General features: G+C 39.5%; 1 protein-coding gene and 1 long non-coding RNA gene across 2 annotated transcripts; one reads left to right on the top strand and one right to left on the bottom strand.

Annotated features, from left to right (window-relative positions):
- The first annotated feature begins 1578 nt into the window (after positions 1-1578).
- LOC127154009 (uncharacterized) lies at positions 1579-2072 on the top strand. The gene is made up of 2 exons (XR_007825392.1): positions 1579-1709; positions 1801-2072. It is a non-coding gene; the product is annotated as an uncharacterized LOC127154009 (long non-coding RNA).
- Positions 2073-11207: 9135 nt separating this feature from the next.
- Positions 11208-18103, bottom strand: LOC127154155 (uncharacterized). Its single transcript, XM_051095562.1, has 10 exons — positions 17712-18103; positions 17210-17320; positions 17058-17126; positions 16928-16975; positions 16740-16865; positions 15758-15797; positions 14472-14650; positions 12404-12576; positions 11958-12097; positions 11208-11383 (listed from the first exon to the last, which is right to left on the bottom strand). The coding sequence occupies exons 1-10, from the start codon at positions 17997-17999 to the stop codon at positions 11208-11210; spliced, it is 1350 nt and encodes a 449-aa protein (XP_050951519.1). The 5' UTR covers positions 18000-18103.
- Between the last annotated feature and the right edge of the window lie 3266 nt (positions 18104-21369).

Below are 21369 nucleotides of genomic sequence, written 5' to 3'. Positions count from 1 at the left end.
CATCACAACTTAATATGATATTTGCGCAGGTCCTCCACATACTTAAAGATGAATAAAAACAAAAATCCATTGCTTCTTGGGTTATTTATTATTTTACAAAAATAATTCAATTAAAAAATAGACAAAAATATACACTACCAGTCAAGAGTTTTAGTTTTTTTTTTTTAAATTTTTTTAAGTATTTTCTTCTGCTCACAAAGCCAATATTTCAATTTATATATATTTTTAAATGTAATTAATAGCTGTGTTCAAAGCTAAATTTTCAGCATCATTACTCCAGTTGTCAGTGTCACATGATCCTTCAGAAATTATTCTAATATGCTGATTTGCTGCTCAAGAAACATTTCTGAATATTATTATTATTATTATTATTATTATTATCATCAATATTTAAAGCAGCTGATTGCATTTTTTTTCAAGATTCTTTGATGAATAGAAAGATACAAAGATCAGTATTTATCTGAAATAAAATGTTTTTGTAACAGTATACACTGTACCATTCAAAAGCTTGGAGTCCTTATTTAGTAAGGATGCTTTAAAATAATCAAAAGTGATAATAAAGACATTTATAATGACACAAAAGATTTCTATTTCAGATGAATGAATTCAAATGCTGTTCTTCTGAACTTCAAAGAAACATGAAAAAAAAATTACTTGCTGTTTTCAACACAATAATAATACAATGTTTTTTTAACAGAAAATCAGGATATTAGAATGATTTCTGAATGATAATGTGACTGTGGTAATGATGTTTAAATTTTAGCTTTGAAATCACAGGAATAAATAGCATTTTAATATAAATAAAGAAAACCATTTAAAAAAAACAAAAACATTTTTTTTAAATAGTAAAAATATTGTAGCATTTGACTGTTTTTGCTGTACTCTGGATAAAATAAATAAACACAGGCTTGATGAACAGAAGAGGATTCTTAAAAAAAAACATTAAAAATCTTTCTGTTCAAAAACCTTTGACTGGTAGTGTGAAGACCAATTAGGAGAACGTGTGTATATAGTACACGCTTTAGAGACTGTAAAGAAGGTCGTACTGGAACTTGTGGGTCACGTTCCCTCGGGAAGCAGCCCTTGCGGGTGGATTTGGTTGAGTGTGGATTTCCGGGGATGGTGGAAGAAGTGTGCTACCGGTTTAGCCGGTTGCCAAACGACATTTTTCTTGTGAATGTCTCGCTGGCAATTTGGGATTTAACAGGAGGTTTTCGCCACACTTAAAAAATCTGCGTTTTGGAGCCGGGAAAAAGGAGCCAAAACAGGCCGATACCGCCGATGTTCCCGAGTCGCTGGCTGTGATCGGAACCGCATACTTCCCTACTATATAGTAGGCAAAAAGCAGTAGGCGAGTGAATGAGTATGTTTGAATCTTCAGTATTCATAAAAGAGTAGGCGATAATTAGTAGGCGAGATTCGGACGTACGTATACTTAATTTGCGTTCTAATATGCCTACTTACCTACTATATAATAGGAAAAAAGAGTATGTGAAGAAAGAAGTACGTTCGAAACCTAAAAGAATAGGCGAGAAATCCCCGGATGTCCTACTGCTTCAAAGTGACTTACAGTGCTCTTATTACAGGGACCCCCAATCCCCTGGAGAAAAGTGCCTTGCTCAGGTAGTTGCAAACCAGCAACCTTCTGCTTACCAGTTCAGCGGTTTAGCCCACTACAAAAGTAATAGAGCTACAACAAAAATTAACATGTGAGTGTAAACATGAAATGAAATTTGTCAAGAAATGGAATGCTGACAACACGAATTTTAAAATGTTTTACTCTGTTTAAATGTTTCACAGGTAGTCGAGCAGACACGGTGATAGCCAGATTGTCCCGCACATGGTCTCCTGCTCTTGCCTCAAGGTTGTGGGGTTCAGTGGTGTGTCTTCATGGTCTTTCTCATCGTCTGGCTCAACAACATCTCCATTGAGAAGAGTGAGATTGTGAAGCACAGCACAGCAGCAGAATTGGCACAGCTGCATTGAGATGGCAATAGGATGTGGGGTTCACCAACTGTAAATACATGATTGTTAGATCAATAAGTTTGAATAAAGCTGTTTCATCTGTTGTTGACTTGTATATTTATGTATTTATTATGATGCTTTTATTCCTTTTTTTACTCATTTATTCATGTTTTCTATTGTTGTCAATAAATAAAATATACATATTTTGTTAACTAATGCATTAATTCATTGCTTAACTGAAAATTGATGGATTCAAATCAGCTGCATTTGTCGAGTGTATATTCATGCATAGCTATGTCAAAAAAAAAGTTATGTAAGTGTTTATTAATTAGCATGTATCTTTATTATTGTGTGTAAATGTTGGGGTGGGCTAGCAATGCAGTTCATTATGGTGTTATCTTAATTTTTAAGTAGTAATACTTACATTTTTCAAATGTAAAATCAACAGTCTCCAAATGCGAGATGTTCCAGCAGCTGCCTGATGTCTCCTGTATGCAGACAATGCAAATGTGGAGGTGTATTTTCACCATACTTGGTAGGCAGGGTTATTGAGTTACTGATGCTATGAGGTGTTAGTGCACCTGTCACTCTTTTCATTATTATTATTATTATTATTATTATTATTGCTTATAATTACATATAAGATCTGGAAATATGGTTGTACCTAACAATGGACAACTGTAATGACAAAAAAAACAGAAAACAAATATCATGCATTCATCATGGTATGAGATTATGTACACAGAAAAAAAACAACAACAACATATTAACAAGGTTAAATATCTAAATAATTCACCATAGTGCTTTTTTTAGAAGCCTGGTGGATGAAATGACAAGATTCAACAAGAAAAAAAGAAAAGAAAACAATGGAGATTTAAACCATTTAAGCCAATTTTACACATTTTCTTATTAAATTTAAAATAAAAAAATGGTTATACTACAATCACAATAAAATGTAAAAATGTTTCTTTAACAAGACCACAAAATTAGCAAATTATCAACATCAAAATATTTATGAATAGATCAAACCTGCCGCTCGTATCTTTTAAATTGTTGCGCTTGTTATGAGCTCGTAGATCACATGATAACATAAACATGGCGGATGACGTCCGAATTACATTCATACTCAACCAGATTTGGCTGTAAAGTACGTACTCTTTTAGCGCTCGTTAAGTAAGTACTTAGTAAGTACTCATCCATCGTCATACTTGTATAGATTGCACTCATTACTCACTCATATCTAAAAATGTTTTTTTTTTTTCCCTTCAGTTATTTCTGTAAGTTTTGTAGTGGAATTGTGATACTTTGAGAATAACTTGTTCATATGATGCGAACGTTACCCTGCCTCATTAAAAGTAAAGAAAATTGCATACAATTCTTTCAGTTGCGTTGTCTTGTTGATTAAATTAGCGTTATTTTTTTTTATTTTTTATTTTTTTGTATGTAGCGGATGGTATTGTGTTGTTGTGCTATCCGGGATGACTGTAATGAAAATGTGACAAGTATGTACTTGTCTGGCGCCCGAACATCAATAACTAATTTTTTTTTCTTTCTTTTGAGGTTTTAGCCTAAAGTCAAGTAAAGTTTGAGTGCATACATCGCTAACAAACAAACGTGGTCTAGCAGGTTCGGTTCCCGCATCACACAGATTTTTTTTTTTTTTTATAGATTAACTTTTGTTGTATTTTGGGCAACCACCGTTACACAATGTGCAGCTTGTATAGCAGTGTATATTTACTGTCCCCTAACAATAACTCAACATACAGCCATTATTATCAAAACAGCTAGCAACAAAAAAGCACTGATGTCATTAGGTATACTCTTTATGTCATTTAACCATGCAAAACCACATGTCCTATTCATCATGTTCATGTTTTTGTCTGCTTGACAGGACCATACAAAGTTGTGTATCTTGTATTAGAGCAGTTAAAATTTTGTGCTTTGAGTATAGTTTTCTCATACTGACCACTGGATGTTCAACAAGGCACCTCGTGGCAAAGAACTCTCTGAAGATTTGAGAATTAGAATTGTTGCTCTCCACAAAGATGGCCTAGGCTATAAGAGGTTCAGTAACAACCTGAAACTGAGTTACAGTACTGTGGCCAGGGTCATACAGAGGTTTTCCAAGACGGGTTCCAATCGGAATAGGCCTCGCAAGGGTCGATCAACGAAGTTGAGTGCTCATTCTGTGTGTCAGGTGCAGAACCTGGCTTCAAAAAACAGATGCATGAGTGCTGCCAGCATTGCTTTACAGGTTGCAGAAGTAGAAGGTCCGCTTGTCAGTGCTCAGACATATGCTGCAAACTGCAACAAGTTGATTTGCATTGGCGTCATCCGAGAAGGAAGCCTCTTCTGAAGCTGGCTTACAAGAAAGCCCGCAAACAGTTTGCTGAAGACAACCTGTCCACGAGCATGAATTACTGAAACCATGTCCTATGGTCGGATGAGACTAAGATAAACTTGTTTGGCTCAGATGGTGTCCAGCATGCCCTGGTGAGGAGTACCAAGAAAATTGTGTCTCTCCTACAGTCAAGCATGCTCTTGACTGTAGGAGAGACCGAGGCGAGGCAAGGAATCTCGGAAAGCTCGTCTTTGTCTTTTTTTATGCGTTTGTTTATTGTCTGCTCTCTACTTCGGTCATGACGATACCCATAGTAATACAACTGTAACTTTCTCCTCGGTCTGCATAAAAGTAGTCTTACCAGTGTACATGCTATGTAACTATTCACTTACAAAATGAATACAGTTGTAATACAAATTAAAATCTATGTACATAATACATATAGTTAAAAGTATGACTGTACAACAAACTGTATGCCTACTGTTAGATCAGGTCCACACGCCAGACAATCAGGATCCAGCCCCGGACACCAGATCCCGTCAGAAATATATCAGTCTTTGGTAACAGAACAACTAGTCAGCAAGCTGTAGTTACCCCAACCCCACTAACAAGCAGGTTTCTGTCAGTTATGAAGTTGATTGATGAAAGCCAGAAAAGAGCAGAAGCAGGAGACGAAGTGATGATGGTAAAAAGGGTATAACAGAATTTATTGAACAGTTTTAGTTGCGTATGTCTCAATGTTCAAACTTCGTCTGAGGAGTACAGCTCAAAGAACAATGATATATCAAATGGATTCAACATCCCATAAACCTTGAATTTCCATAAACATCCCCGTTATCTATTTCTTAGACCAAACAATTCATGAAACCCCACAATCATGGAACTGAACAATAATGAAAATGCATAAGCAAGGAAAATAATAAGAAATATAAAATATAAAAACATATAAATGAATAATATAAATGAACAATATATATGAGTAAATTAATAAATGATAAATACTTAAATAATCAAATAAATAATTAAATATGAATTATGTGAATGATTAATGATTATAAAATGATTATTAAATGATTATGTAAATAAATGATTATAAATGAAATTAAAAACAAACATAAAATTTAAACACAACACAATAATTTGCATGGAAGGATCTAAGGATCCTTCACTACATAATTTTTATTAACATTTCCATGTAAATAAGGATTAAAATAACAATTCTTTGAATGGCTACTGAAAAACACTACTGATAAGGTTCCACAAACAGGTTAGTCAGTCCATAAAAATGTATATGTATGTGAGATTTCAGATTTTTTATCACACATAAGTGTACCATATGTAGGTTTAAAAACAGACACTCCAACAGTTCAAAAGTGTAACTGAATTTTTCAACTTTGCCTGGTCAAGTTCCATGACTCATAATAAAGAAATCGTATTTCTTCAACATTTGTACTAAAGAAAACAATATTGAAAAAGTAATTTAAATCTGCAATGCTGGGTAATGTACAAAGTGCTTGTTACAGAATCACCCTGTTATTAGACCATTACTTTGTTCCATCCCTTCCTTTCTTTCCATTCTTATTTGTCACAATTTTTCTAATGTTATACTGGAGCTGCATGCCAGTAAAACAAATATGTTACTTTCAGTTGCAGGTAGCTGAGGTTGACCAGCCATTCAAATAACACGTGACCAAATTGAATTTTTAATGAAGCAAGGTCACACAGTCAAACGAATGGTAAGAATGTTAGTGTCACGAATCTGGTCGGTGTCCCGTTGTCCACTCACCACCAGATGTCACTATCGCTCCACCTACTCACTCTGACTGTTACTTTGCACCTCGGACTGCATCTCCCATCCTCCACTGCTCTGATTGCGTCAGCCCCCGTGACCAGTCAGGCGTCCTATAAAAACCCCGGTCCTCCTCAGTGCACTTCATGGATTGTTGAATCGTTGTATTGTCGTTTTGTATTATTGTATTTCCTAGTGTATTCCTAGTTCCTGGTTTTTGGATATCCTGCCTGGTTTTCTCGTTTACGTCTGTCTAGCCGCCTGCCTTTTCGGACTATCGCTCGTCTTCCTGAACTATTCTCTCGTTTCACCTCCTACACTCCTGTTTACTGTTGTTTGACCCTGCCTGCACGACCATGTATCTGTCTCGTCCAAATAAAAGCTCGCACATGGATCCGCTCGCCTCTCGTCTCGTTCATCCCGTAACAGAACAATCCATCACCACAGGATCCAGCAGCTTTCACCCCGGACATTCATCCGATATGGACACGGACATAATTCTTTGCAGGATTAAACAGAGATCACGCACACTGGAACAATACACCCGTGAGTTTCTTTCCATCTCAAATTATTCCACCCTCCCGGACTGTATAAAGATTGAAATATTCTGCGATGGCGTGAACGAGCCGTTAAAGGCAAGACTGAGACGCGAGGGTCCGCGCTCTTCGCTTGTGGCTTTCATGAACTTTGCGTTTATGTGTGTGGGTTCGCCGTGCACCGTGGGGGTCGCAGAGAGGGAACGCGACAACGCGGTAATGGCGACCGCGCGTCCCACCCGCAGATTGGTGGTCATGCCGGAGCACGATCCCACAAACACGTTTGCCGCCTGGATCGCTCATGAAATGGCGGCCGTGCAGGAACGCGCTCAAGCAATGGCAATGGCTGCGGAGAGCGCTCAACTAATCGCGGCGACAACTGAGCCCGTGCACAAAATGGCGGCGACTGCGGTGCCCGTTTGCAAGATGGCGGCGGCGCCGGCGTGCGCTCACAAGATGGCGGCGACGGCGGAGCCCGTTCACAAGATGGCGGCGAAAACAGAGCTCCGTCACGTCACAGCTGCCATATCAGAGCCATATAAAGTTGCAGCTGCATTTCCTGAGCCAAGTCAAGTTTCCAAGCCAAGTCAAGTTTCCAAGCCAAGTCAAGTTGCAGCTGTGTTTCCTGAGTCAAGTCAAGTTTCCAAGCAAAGTCAAGCTACAGCTGCTGTTCCAGTGTCAAGTCAAGCTACGGCTCTTGTTCCTGTGTCAAGTCAGGTTAAAGCTGTGTTTCCTGTGTCAAGTCAAGTCAGAGCCATCGCCCCTATCTCAAGTCAAGTTACAGCCATCTTTCCTGAGCCAAGCACTGTCAAGATGGCTGCCACGCCAGAGCCACTGCACAAGATGGCCGCCATCTCCAAGTCACTCCACAAGATGGCCGCCACCCCCAAGTCACTCCACAAGATGGCTGCCATTCCTGAACCTGTGGTCAGCACCCGGATGCCACCTGTGGTCATGATGGCCCACGTGCTGGACTCACCCCTAATGACGGTATGGGCAGCTAAAATGGCACTCCTTAATGCCACGGCGGCTACCCCAGAGTCAAGTCAAGACACAGAGTCAAGTCAAGACACAGCTGTCGTTCTCCACGAGTCAAGTCACGTTACGGCTGTTCTCCATGAGTCAAGCCAAGTCACACCTGTTCTTCACGAGTCAAGTCACGCTACAGCTGTTGTTCCTGAGTCAAGCCATGTTGTTCCTGAGTCAAGTCACGTTACAGCCTCCAAGTCCAGTCAGGCTTCCAAGTCCAGTCAGGCTTCCAAGTCCAGTCAAGCTTCCAAGTCCAGTCAAGCTTCCAAGTCCAGTCACGTCAAGGCTGTCGTCCCCGCGTCAAGCAACGTCAAGGCTGTCGTCCCCGCGTCAAGCAACGTCAAGGCTGTCGTCCCCGAGTCAAGCAACGTCAAGGCTGTCGTCCCCGCGTCAAGCAACGTCAAGGCTGTCGTCCCCGAGTCAAGCAACGTCAAGGCTGTCGTCCCCGCGTCAAGCAACGTCAAGGCTGTCGTCCCCGAGTCAAGCAGCGTTGAAGCCGTGCTCCCCTCTGATCTCAAGCCTGCTTCAGAGGTCCCGTCTGGTCTCAAGTCTGCTCCAGAGGCCTTCCCCATCGGAGAAGCTGCGCCAATGCCTCCAGAGGTGTCAGCGCCTGCCGTAGAACCTCTTATGGAGGGGGCGTTAACCGCTAAACTCTCTGCTTCTCCTTTTTTTCTGTCTGCATTCTCTGTCACTGTTCTCCCCAGGTCCCAGTCCATGACGCAGCCTCCTGTTCCGCCCCAGAGGGCTGCTGCGCCTCCTGTTCCGCCCCGGAGGGCTGTTGCGCCTCCTGTTCCGCCCCGGAGGGCGGCGGCGCCTCCTGTTCCGCCCCGGAGGGCTGCGGCACCTCCCGTTCCGCCCCGGAGGGCTGCGGTACCCCCTGCTTCGCCTCCTGTTCCGCCCCGGAGGGCTGCTGCGCCTTCTCCCCCTATTCTGTCTGCCTTCTCTGTCCCTGCTTTCCCCAGGTCCCAGACCGTGACGCAGATTCCTGTTTCGCCCTGGAGGGCTGCTCCGCCTCCTGCTCTGCCTCCTGTTCCGCCCTGGAGGACCGCCCCGCCTCCTGTTCTGCCTCGGAGGGCTCCTGGGCCTCCTGCTCTGCCTCCGGCTCCGCCCTGGAGCCTGCTGAGCCTGCCCTGGAACCGTGACGCAGATTCCTGTTTCGCCCTGGAGGGCTGCCCCGCCTCCTGCTCTGCCTCCTGTTCCGCCCTGGAGGACCGCCCCACCTCCTGTTCCGCCTCGGAGGGCTCCTGGGCCTCCTGCTCTGCCTCCGGCTCCGCCCTGGAGGGCTCCCGCGCCTCCTGCTCTGCCTCCGGCTCCGCCCTGGAGGGCTCCTGCGCCTCCTGCTCTGCCTCCAGCTCCGCCCTGGTAGGCTTCTGCTCCACCTCCGCCCTGGAGGGCTCTTGCTCCGCCTCCGGCCCCACCCTGGAGGGTACCTGCTCTGTCGGTCCTGCCTCAATCTCTGGGCTTCCCACATGGACCTGGTCCTCCAGCCCTCGCCCTGTCTCGCTCCCACCCCACCGCTCCCCTGGACTGTTGTTTCCTTCGAGCGTCTGGAAGCCGCTCCTTGGGGGGGGGCTATGTCACGACCCTGCCTGCACGACCATGTATCTGTCTCGTCCAAATAAAAGCTTGCGCATGGATCCGCTCGTCTCATTCATCCCGTAACAGTTAGGGTGCTCCTCCTTATTCTTGTACAAGAGGTCCAAGCTGATTGGTGTATCAATCAGGAGCAGAATGTCAAGAGTGGATGATGGAGAACTTGAAAATGTAGTGAGACGACTACAATGCCAGTATCCAAATACTGGAAGTGAGGTAAGCCTTGTTTGATTTCATTTTAAGGTCTGTCCTATCACTTCATAAACGAATTATTATTATTTCATTTTCTCCAATTCAGTGCAAACATTTTAGATGATGCGAGCCTTACTGGTTGCAGAAGGATTAAAGGTAGAGCTGTAATCGGGCCTTAAAAGTTAGGCCCGACAGTGTCCGAGCCCGACAAGTACATTTTGATTGACAGCTTTTTAAAAGCCCGAACCCGTTTACAGCCCGACATTATTCAAATGTGCGCAAGCACACAGCTCTTTCGCCTTTTGTCAAGAATGAGTCATTTATACATGTTTTAACATAATTTATTCATGACGAATTAGGCTATAGGCCACTTGGAAGTTGGAACAAATAAATAAAATTCCTCTGTAACATCGTAACATCTCAGCACTCTAAATAGGCCTAGGCATACACTAGGCCAACGCGCCAATAAAAATGAGTCTTTCTTAACAAATTAAATTAAGATAAATTCTAAATTAAGATGGGCATTTGGCAATAACGAAATTAAGATAAAGGCTCCGCGGGATTTGCTTCGCTACTTCTCTCCACAATCCGGCCTCAACGCGGTGAATAGCAGCTGAAATTTAATAAAACAATAATGCCAACATTAGCCTATATACTGTCTACATTATGCATTTAAGACTCAATATTTAGTTATAATTTGAAAAACCTTTACTCACCAAGATTAAGCTACATGTTTTTGTGGAGGAAATTTATTGAATCCACGGTAGATGGCTTTAGCGCGGTCCTGCGCTCACTGATGGTGCGTCCAGCAGCACTGAACACTCTTTCACTGCTGCTGCTACTGGCCGGGATGCACAGTACTGATCTGGCTAATTTTGCAAGTTTTGTAAATTTTGCCAAAACGTAATCGCCAGAGGCAAGCCTCCGTTTCACCTCCTCAACATCCATTTTCGCATCTTTCTCGCGCTAATCAAAACGCATCACATGACCACTCATTTACCGCGCAAGCCAGAGCGCAAGCCCGAGCGCAAGCCCGAGCCCGGCCCGAGCCCGTGTAAAATTATATAAATTAAGCCTGAACCCGACCGAACCCGTCGGGTCCTGTCGGGTTCGGGCAAAGATCTTCAGCTCTAATTAAAGGTTTCCCACCAAAGGGTTCGTGAGATGTTGGTCCGTATCAATCCAGCGGCTGCTGCAAGGAGATGGAGTAGCACAGTGGCTAGAAGAGTTTATCATGTGCCCTATCCCAACAGTCTCTTGCACATTGATGACAACATGCGCCTCATAAGGTTAGTTTAATTGTAGTTTATGTTCTGCTAACGCAGCATAAAAATTGGTGTGACAGTGCATTTCTGCGACACTAAAATATAGCCTAGTGTAGAGCTGCATTATCCAATTCTGATTTATAGAATCTACAGCCAAATATGTTTAGAAACCTGAATAACCAGTCAAACGTTTGTATAGTTTCACAGTGCAGACTCTTTCAAACCAGCTTAAAAAAAAAAGTCACTGGATCTAAAATGTCAATGATTTAACATTTAGTCGTTTGAAGCCAGGACGATATGGTGAACTGTTATAATGATATTGTAGTATTGTGATTTACAATGGCTGCTTAGGTTCACAGTAATGGACTAGTCTGTAACAGATTTATTTAGCATATTTAAGACCAAATACCTTTAAAAACAAATAACTTTTAATTTTTATTTGTTTGTCCCCGTCAAATTAAATTAACATATAATATGGGCTTTGCATGATTCCTTCGTCATGTAGGTCTTGAACATTTCATATTCTTTGTGTATTGGCAGTCGTAATATAATGAGGCAAGTATTAGCCTCTGGAAAGATTCTGGGCGGTGGGGGAAACCCAGGGGTGGCACTGTGGAGGCTCCAGTGGCAAATTCCATTATTCTCTCAAGAGTGACTGCATCACTCTCTCCCTCTGCAAAATATATGTACAGAAAATCACAAACTTCAAAAGACTCCAACCTATTTTAAAATGTGTGGTAAGTGCAGTTCTTTGACAGCGATATTTTGATCTAAACAGAGTTAGCCAGCCTGTCTAATTATGACTACATCTAACTGCATTGTTTCTATATTTTTTTATGATTACAAAAAAAAATACAATCCTAGGTATTTGTTCTGCATAATGGCTAGATTCACCACAAATAAGATAATTTTTCATTCTGAACACTCCTTTTCTTCGAATCGGAGTCAGTGTTTTTATTAATCACTCTTTGTTTTTAGAGGACCAATAACATAAAACAAATAAAAGCCAATTAAGATTAAAAGCTACATAAAGTAGCGTTGGCATTCCAGCTATTAATTTAACTGCATGTGTCCCATTCAGTCTGAATATTAATATTTACTGTAATCATAGTGATTCAGGACAAGACACAAACACAACTTGGAAAATGGATTTAGTAATCCACTCATTATACAGTATAAATTTTGAACATTTTGAAAAAAAAAATGACATGGTATACCTTTAACATTACATAAAACACATTTCATACCTCCAGTTGAATCAACCAGTGGCATACAGTCTGGTTTTCCTTTGCCCTTCTGTTGCTCCCTTGTGGGGAGAAGCTCACATAAAAAAGGATATTTCTGCATCTCTTCCAGCAAACCGAGAGTTTGCAACCCTTCTGAAAACCTGTATAACAAACATAGCACTCAATGTAAGTCAATGTAAGTCAAGCTGATGATAGCTATGTTGTCAGAAAGGAAAGGCTTAAAAATTTACTTCACCCAAAAAAAATAATAAATTCTGTCATTAATTACTCTGGTCAACCCATAAGACCTTCATATATGTTCATATATGTTCTACCATGACAACTTTCAGAAGGTGTTAGCATGGTAGTATATTTATTTGAGTTCTGGAGGTTAACCAAAGTCCTGGGGTGTGAAAACCAATGAGGGTGAATAATTAACAACAGAATTTTAATTGTTGGGCACTTACTGGTCCAAGGCAGCTCGTAGCCTTCCATTCACAAAGAACTCTGCAGCTGACTGGACAAGAGAGTTCCTTCCTGTCAGGCTTGATGTATATATCAAGGCACCAATGATACTTAAGCTGTCTGCTGCTTCTGTAATGGCACAATTTGCCTCCAGAACAGTTGTTGCTTCCTGTATCTAAAACAGTTGTGAAAAAAGTAATTTTACAATTGTGAGAAAAAAAAAAAAAATCTAAAACCGGCATGATAAAGAGGTCATGTGATGCATTTTCTTGTTTTCCTTTTTCTTTAGTGTGTTAGGGTGCTTTCACACCTGTAGATCGATTGCTTTGTTCTGAAACAGGGGTTAAAATTATTACAATGTTGCTTTTTATTCATGGTGCGGTTCGCTTTCACACAGCAAATTTTTCTAAACGGACCAAATGTGTTACTACAAGTCACGATCGAGTAAACGGTCCTCTCATTTGTCAAAGTTCCACGTTTTTTTCCGGGATTTCGCTCAGCTGTCATCTGTCAAGATGGAACAACAACAGATTTGCGGGCTTATTATTGCATTTTTTTTGTTTGTTTTTTGGGTATCATTATATTAATATTTAATTTTGAGCAGGAGTCCAGGATTAGTCTGGAAAACATTTTTAAAACACACCTACTACAAACGGAGCAATAAGACGGCATTATAAAATGAAAAGGCCTGCTTTGATTTTGAATGGTTCAGACAGACACAGGTTCATTTTAAGCAGTATCAGGGGCCGTTCACATATCGTGCCTAAAAACGCGTGGAAAACGCCAGGCGCGCCGATTTTTCCTCCTTTCCAAAGGTCCCTGTAGCTTGCGCTCCCGTGGCGTCTGCCGTTGCTAAGCAACCATGACCCGCACTCTCAATGAAGACGGGGAAGTTTCAAAGGACAAACGGATTTCCAGCACTACAAATCACTTGCTGTAGCTCTACTAAATTTGTTTAAAAATGTACAGCTATGATCAGCTGTTTCCATCTTGGCTGAGCTTTCAATGTTGTTACTGGAAAGGATGGAGCTAATTGGTTGAATCTTGTCACATGACCCGCGGTGCACTTGCGGCACTCTGAAATGTTTTCATCTCTTTGCACCGTCTGCGCGTCGTGACCGCGTCGCTTCCGTTATTAGCGTGGATGCCACGCGTCTACATTTGAAATAATGAACTTGAGCGCGCAAAAGGCGCAATATGTGAACGGGCCCTTAGCAAAACAACAAAGCTACTGCTGTTCATGGAACTGTAATTACCCATTATACAGTGTGATAAAGCCTGGTTCATTGGTCCATTGGATCGGATTGCTTTCTCACTACAACTGAACCGCTCCAGTGCTCGTTTGAAAGCGTACCGAGACCACCTTTTCAAGGAGGTCTCGGTACGCTTCTTTGGTCTGCTTTTGGTGCGCACTCAAGTGCGATTGCTACATTCACACCTGCCCAAACGATTCAACCGAACTAAATGAGGCAGGTGTGAAAACACCATTAATTAGGTGTTCGTGCTTGTATAAGATTTGCAGTTACAAAGCACTGTCCTACAAAAGGTAAGGTGACACATTTCAACCACATTTATACCAAAGAGCTCTGTTATCAGTGGAAAACAAAACCATCTTTATCAGCACAGAATGAAATTGTTACACAAAGAGAACCGTTTGTACTGCTGGTGGAAAAGCCGCTCTAGATGCCCTGTGTTCTGTTTCACACTGGTGCCTGCTCAAGCAGGGCCGAGCATCATTTACCCATTAACTGTCTTATATGAAATTTGAAAGCTGTAGCTTGCGATTATGGTAAGGGGCATTTAATTTCTGACACACACTTGTGGTGTTCGGTCAATCGCAGTGCACTGGTACTGCCCCTACTTTGAGCTGGAAGGAGGAGCATTGTAGAAAACGCCACATTTGAGAGAGGCTGGGCATAGAATAGCTACATTAATGCACAGTATATGAAAAATAATGTGTTTTTTGAACGTTGAAGCATGTCAACACATATTTTACCAAATACACAAAATAATGATCTTTACTAATAGCATCATATAACACCTTTAAACAGTTCTCAAACATCTTCGTACCTTGATTAGTTGCTCCCTCAATGTATGATCTCCAATCTCATCCACTGAGGCAGGGGATGTTGGCACACCACAGATCTGCTGAAAAAGCCTTTCAGAGAAGAAATGTGGTCCAACTCCTCCATGGGTGACACACAAAGCAATCATCTTCCCCACTGATGCATACAGCGTAGTCTCCAAAGCTAAAGCAAAACAGAAAAAAATACTGATGTCAGAAATTCCTACAGAACCATTATGAATATTTTTAAGTTAATATTTTACCCCTCAGTCACCACTGGCTTAAATTTTGTTATTAGAATTCAGGTGATCTGATCATAATTTGACTACGTTTAATGCAGGTGAAAACGGACTGTCATTCTTACATTCTAATGTAACTGAGGAAAACTGGCAATTTTTTTAATGGATTCATCTTTTTGATCCCTTTGTAGGTCTTATCTGTGTCAAAATTGTTTTTTCTTAGAATTGCATAATATGAACTAAAAACTGCAAGCTATATGATCAAAATTGTGTCCTATAAAGTCACAATTGCTAGATATAAACTCTATAAGTCAACTTTAAACTTTATAAGTCACAACTGCAAGTTTATATCCCATAATTGAGGATAAATAGTCAGAGTTACCTTTTTTATTTTGTGGCAGCTTCCACATAAAACATCTTTGCATATGAAAGAGTTATATATACACATACTGTATGTGTAACTCTCTTGAATACGTTTACAAATTTTTAGTATAACAGCTGTATAAATGAACAAAATGTGAGGTGTTGATTATAGCATTACATTTTGATCTACCCTCAACACCTGAAAGGTTACAGGGATGAGCACTGAGCGTTAATCAAGTGAATGCAGTGATCTCATCATTGCAACATGATTTCTGCTCTCTCACAAAATCCTTTTATGACAACTAACAGTGCAAACAAGGTGTAAATACAGCATATAGTACAGTGTACTCCTGTCATTCATTTTAACAGACCTTTTATGAGCCTGTATACAATAAAAGTCTTTATTGGACTACCAAGTTAGATATTATTTCTGAAACTAGCAGAATGTTCTAATAGAATGATGTGAAACCTACAAAATTAAATTTTTCATGACCCCATAAAAAAATCCAAACACAAGAGATCAAAAAGACTGTTCGACTATTTGACTGTTAAGGTGGAATCCAAAAAGCATCATCTGACCAGTAGTGGTGTGAGGAAAAAATAACTACTTTTTCAAGGACACTGAAGAGCTGAATAGCATTACAACATAACCTGACACAAAAGCTTTCTGTTTTAGCAGGAGTACTGACCTTGAATGTCTAGAGCCAAACTCCTGTCTTTCTCATGGCCCTGAAAAACTACCACAACAACCACAAGTATTCTCTAGTAGAGCCACCTTCATCTATTGCCCCTTCCCCATTTTTGTCAGCATCAACAAACACTACATCTAGTTTTGCTTGTGGGTTGAATCGTCACCGTTTGATAGCTTGCAGGCTGCAGTGTAATATGTTTTCTCTGAACACATTTATTTGGTTTGCTGTTGGGGAGATGTTTCCATCAATTTTGCTTTGCATTTTTTTTTAGAATGGTCTGTAAGTCAACCCTGCAAAAGACAAAGATTGGATGTTTTTAGTCAAATGCTGAGCATTTTGGTATATTTCAGAATATTGTTAGTTGCATAAAGCTCGCTCCCACATGCAGGGACTTCCAGTCACAAAGCAACCTCATCCCATTATTTTTAAATGAAGAGTTGGTGGCTTTCTGTGTGTGTCTGTGTGTGTGTGTGTGTGTGTGTGTGTGTGTCAATACCCAGCCCTGTTAATCACATCTGATCAATCCTTGAAACTCCAAATGAGTAAACAATGCTTTCCTAAAACTTAACAGGGACAATCAGGACAAAAATTATGATAATTTATCAACAAAAGGTAATGCATATGGCCATATGAAAATCATGGGGGAAAAAAACTTGCTCAAGGATACTGCTGTAGTAACTTACCAGATTATCCAAGGGTGATGTCCAAAGGATATACAATGTAGAGAACGGTTTGATTCCATGATCTGAAATTGACCCAGTAGAAGTGCTCTCTATAGCATTTGAAGAAGTAGCTTCCTGGATTCTGAACACCTCACTGGCCATTTCATCTTGCCCAATAAAAACAAACAAAACCTAAAAGCAAAAGGCCCATGATGGCAAATATTATTCAAATAAAGAAATCCCAGAAATGAGGAAAAGAAACTAAATAAAACATCTATGAAAAAATCCTTAATCCTTCTTCACAATGAACTTCTTACTTGAATTAGATCAGCCATGATGAACTTCCTCTTAATCAAATCTCCCTTTGGATATTTGACTTTCAGAAATTCTCCATCTAGAGGTTCAACACGAATGGCAATTCGCTGGCGTCTTTCCTCAATGGCCTAAAAAAAGAGATATATATTAAAAACGAAAATTCAATAAAAAATTTAGTGGCAGCACTAACCTTCTTGCGCTTTTCTTCCAGAACCTCATAGCAGTGCCTCCTTCTGTCCTGCAATACCATAGATTAATACACATTTTTGTGTACCCAAATTTGAACCTTGGCAAGCAAACTGCAGTAAGTCAAAAATGACCTTTTCTATATCTGCCAACAAAGAAGCATTATATTCTTCATCTTGCTGGGAACGTATAGCTCGCCACTCCTGAAGGAAATAAAGTACAACTGTGAGTCACAAATCATTAATAGTTACAACCATTGACAACATCAAAAATAATTTCCCCTTACATGCAGATTTACAGATTCTGTAGTCTCAGCATTGAAGGAGGTTTCATCAAGTGCTGTAGTATTGGATGGTTGTTGTGAGTTCTGGGGAATGGCTGTGGATGGTGTCATCACCTAGAAGAAGAAAAAAAAAAAAAGACAGAATTTGTTAGACTCACTGCACAGTAAGGAATTTACTTGAACTGTCACCTAACATTAAATGTGCACTGTGCAGAAACATATTTATATTAAGGTTAAATTAAAGGCCAATTCAACTGAACGTGTCTTAAAGAAATGGCTCATTCATTTGAATATTTAGGCCCAGATTTACTAAACAGGACAAATTAGCATGAGAACACAATGCACTGATGGAATGTAAAGTTCTGGAAAATACTAGCACATTGACGAGCCCAAACATTAGTAAATTGCATCATGAAGTTTTGTTATGCCAAAGGAGGGTTGTGTTAGAGCAAAATGTCAGTAAATCTGGCCCTTGGACTTTGTTTAACATGTAGTGAAGTCATACCTGTGAAACTTCAGCTCTTGGGACTATATAGAGCCTGCTCTTTCCAATTGCTCTTTTTTTTAGGTCTTTCACACTATTTGCATGCACTTTTTCTATGTTCCGTCCTTTTCCTGCTCTTGCCAAATGAAAACCTATTAAGTTTAAATTCACAGTTGGGTAGCATTGGCAGACAAAATTGTTTAATTCGGACAGAGTCCAATTTAATTGAATTTTTGATTGTTGGGTTCCTCTCCCTGTTGTTTCGTGTACTGGTCTACCTACAAAATTGAAAGTACACATAAGCAACATAAAATAAACAACAGGTCATCAACTAATCATATACTGTATGTAGGAGATCAGGTTTAATATAATACAGCTCACTACCAAGTTTGGTTAACAATAAGTAACATTTCCTGTTTTTAAAAGGATTTTTTTTTCTGGCATTTAAAACACTTTAATGCCCACCAAGATTAAAAATCGTCCCTCTGATAGCTGATTGCTTTTTAAACGCTCCTGTGAGCGTTTGCATAGGCACTCTGTGAAGACTGTCAAAGGTTTCAGTTTACAACAGGTCTTTGCTGCATTAACATTTGTAGGTAGTCACTGACATATCTGTTGCAAAAACACAACGTCCAAACAGATGTTTAATTTAATCAGTATCTACACCACCAGGAATGGCAAAAATGACTTTTTGTTCACTGCTTCTTCGTGTCTGCACACTCACAAATGCATTCATTATTACTAACAAAGTATAACAAGAAAATCATTGCCGTGTAGACAGCTCCATTGATTACGAGTTTTTGAACGAGTACTACTTTGCATACCTCGCATTAACCTAAAGTACTGAACAGCTTCAGTGATTATAATGCCAGCAATCTTTGCTCACTTTCTGTATTAAAGCTGTATTAATGTTTTTCATGCTACTAACTACAAAATAAAAAGTTTCTGCATTAATAAACAGATGAATCCAAGAGACTATGATAACCATAGCAATGGATGGAACAAAACAACTGGATACGGTATGTCAAATGATCTGTGCAAGTCTTAGAGTGTAAAACCTAAATTATAGAAAAAAAATACAATAGTTAAATAAAGTATAAAATAGTTCTAAATACTTGTTTTTATTATCTGCCCTGACAGTAATTTCCTTTAATGAATAAACAGGATAAGCTAATCGTAAAAATGGTTTTGAAATATTTGAACTGGTAATTCCAAAATATAACACTGTGGTACATCTGAAATCCTTATATATCAAGTATATATTTATCTAATCCCATGTTTGCAAACCGCTCAAGCTCTGTTGCAGATGGTAAAATTGCAATATCTGGGCCTGAGAGCAGGAAAAGGTGTATCTGCCTGCAGACAGAATTTTCTTGCCTTCCCGGTGGTCCTGGCACACACATAGAAATACACAGTTAAATAATATCTTAAACATTGGTAAATCACTGTTAATTATGCAAATGGTTACATAGCACAACCCAACTTACTGTTAAGTCGTCGGACCTGACGCCGGAAAAGGCGTCTAGTTGAAGTAAGGAGATTGTTATTATTGTTAGCTGAGAGCTGTTGTCTGGCTCTTGAGATGCTGTTAAAAACTCTGTCAAAGATCGCTGGCTGCATCTCCTGATCTGATGACATGGTAGGCTGAGAGAAAACTGAGAGAAACATTTGGTAAAGTTTTATAAATATTTTAACAGAAAATTAAAAAATACATTAAAAATTCCAAGACGTGAAAAATTTCAACGTGAAAAATTTCAAAAATTCCAACGTGATAATGAACCAAATTATCTTAAATAGGTTTTTGTGGATGGGCATGTAAAGTATTGTCTAAAGCTGAAGGCATGTTATAAGTTAATTATTCAAATAATTGTTTTACTAAGTACTGGTTTAAAGTGGATTAAATGATTGCAGGTTAGTCTCCTTGGAGTGAGATGTCATAAATACAGATGAAACAATCACTGATTCCTCGTTCCTGAATAATTTTTATTATTTACCACAAAAGACATGTACTTGAGCCTTTTACTGCTTTAATTACTCAGTATGTTCGCTTAAAGGGATCTTGTCCTTTATACACATTGTTTCAAAAATAACCATTTTGGATTCGAATTAAGAACAATTCCATGTTTTACTAATTGGCTTAAAACTTTTAGAAAAAAGAACATGCGGTAAACATATGTGCCGTTTTCCCCAAACGCATCAAGGCCAGGAATTTAATATTGCATAAAATATCCAGATTTTGTATTTCTGTTTTCATACTTGCTTTTGTAATGAAGCAAGTCTGCACAGACCGATCAGCATATGACATTAACGTAAGCAACAGAAAAACAAAACCTGAATATCAGACGTAGAAATCCTGGCCACGACACGTCCGAGAAAAAAAAACGGCACGTACGGTCACTCTACAGAACAGCATATTGTACACTGCAATGTGGAATTCTTCATTTCCAGACTACACCAGCACATACCTTGGTAGCAGCAATGCCACATTTTCATAATTAAAGATAGAAGAAAATTATACATTACCATCGAACATGGAGCCAAAAAAATAGCTATTTTATTTCTAAGAGAATTGGTCTATAAAAGACTCGTTTACGTTCCTACGCGTGCTCTGAAGACATTTCCACTGACATTTAATGACTACATAAAGCACAGCAAATCCAACCATACGAAAACAGCAATATGTAAAAATGTGGATAAACATTTAAAACCTAATAAATAGCCTATGGCTACACCATACAACTTACCCCTGATGTCAAATTGATATCAATTTGACATTGCAATTTATGAATTAAAACAACATTATGACAAAATGAAAAATATAAACGTAAATTATTAGGGGGCTATAGATAGTATAAATTCCGGCGCTATCTCTGACAACTATATAGTAATAATATATATTACCTTACAAGCTGTTCATTGACAACGCAATGAGCGCAAAATAAGCCCGTGATTTGCAAATAATGCAGTTACAATTACAGTGTTAACCTGCATAGTTACTTTTACAGGAATTATTCATTACCTGAAAACCAGGTCAGGCCGTTCGAGATTTTGGCGCGCTCCTCGAAGACCATATGGTTAAGGCGGGGCTTAGCAAAGGGGTGGTTTGAGTACACAATTAAGATATCTATAAAATAATTTTAACTAGTCAGAATGTTAATTCTAGATATCTACTTTCAAATTCTTCCTAGTCACAAAGCTGAATGCGGATATCTCCAAAGAAAGATCCTCCTAGTCAAAAATCTGATTGAGATAACCATAATTAAATTGCAGACATCTTTAAATAAGCTTTGACTAGGAAGAATTCCAATTCAAGATCTCTCTAATCAAGTTTTGCCTAGTAAAAATCCAATTCAAGATAATATAATATAATTCGACTAGTAGTAAATTATTTACAGACATCTACAAATGTATTTGTGGATATCTTTAAAAATGACGAATTAAAGATACCTCCAATTGGATTATGACTAGTAGAAACCCAGTTAGAGATATCTTGAATTATAATTTGCCCTAGTGGCAACTCAATTAGAGATATCTCTAATTTAACTGTCACTAGTAAAACTGTAATTAGAGATATCTGTAATTACAGTTCTGCCTAGTGAAAATTCATTTATAGATATCTTTAATTACAATTTCTACAAGTCAAAACTCATTTGTAGATATCTGAAAATATTTATATATA

This window comes from Labeo rohita, chromosome 22, assembly GCF_022985175.1.
Source record: "Labeo rohita strain BAU-BD-2019 chromosome 22, IGBB_LRoh.1.0, whole genome shotgun sequence".
Taxonomy (NCBI): Eukaryota; Metazoa; Chordata; class Actinopteri; order Cypriniformes; family Cyprinidae; genus Labeo; species Labeo rohita.
Note: the sequence above shows the minus strand (reverse complement) of the source record. Positions and strands in the feature narration are given on the sequence as shown.

Coding starts and splice junctions, on each gene's coding strand:
- LOC127154155 (XM_051095562.1), bottom strand. CDS start 17,999: ATGTTGCTTATGTGTACTTTCAATTTTGTAGGTAGACCAGTACACGAA. Junction 12,577..14,471: donor TGAGGGAGCAACTAATCAAG/GTACGAAGATGT, acceptor CAACTGTTTTAG/ATACAGGAAGCAACAACTGT. Junction 12,098..12,403: donor CTACGAGCTGCCTTGGACCA/GTAAGTGCCCAA, acceptor TTTGTTATACAG/GTTTTCAGAAGGGTTGCAAA.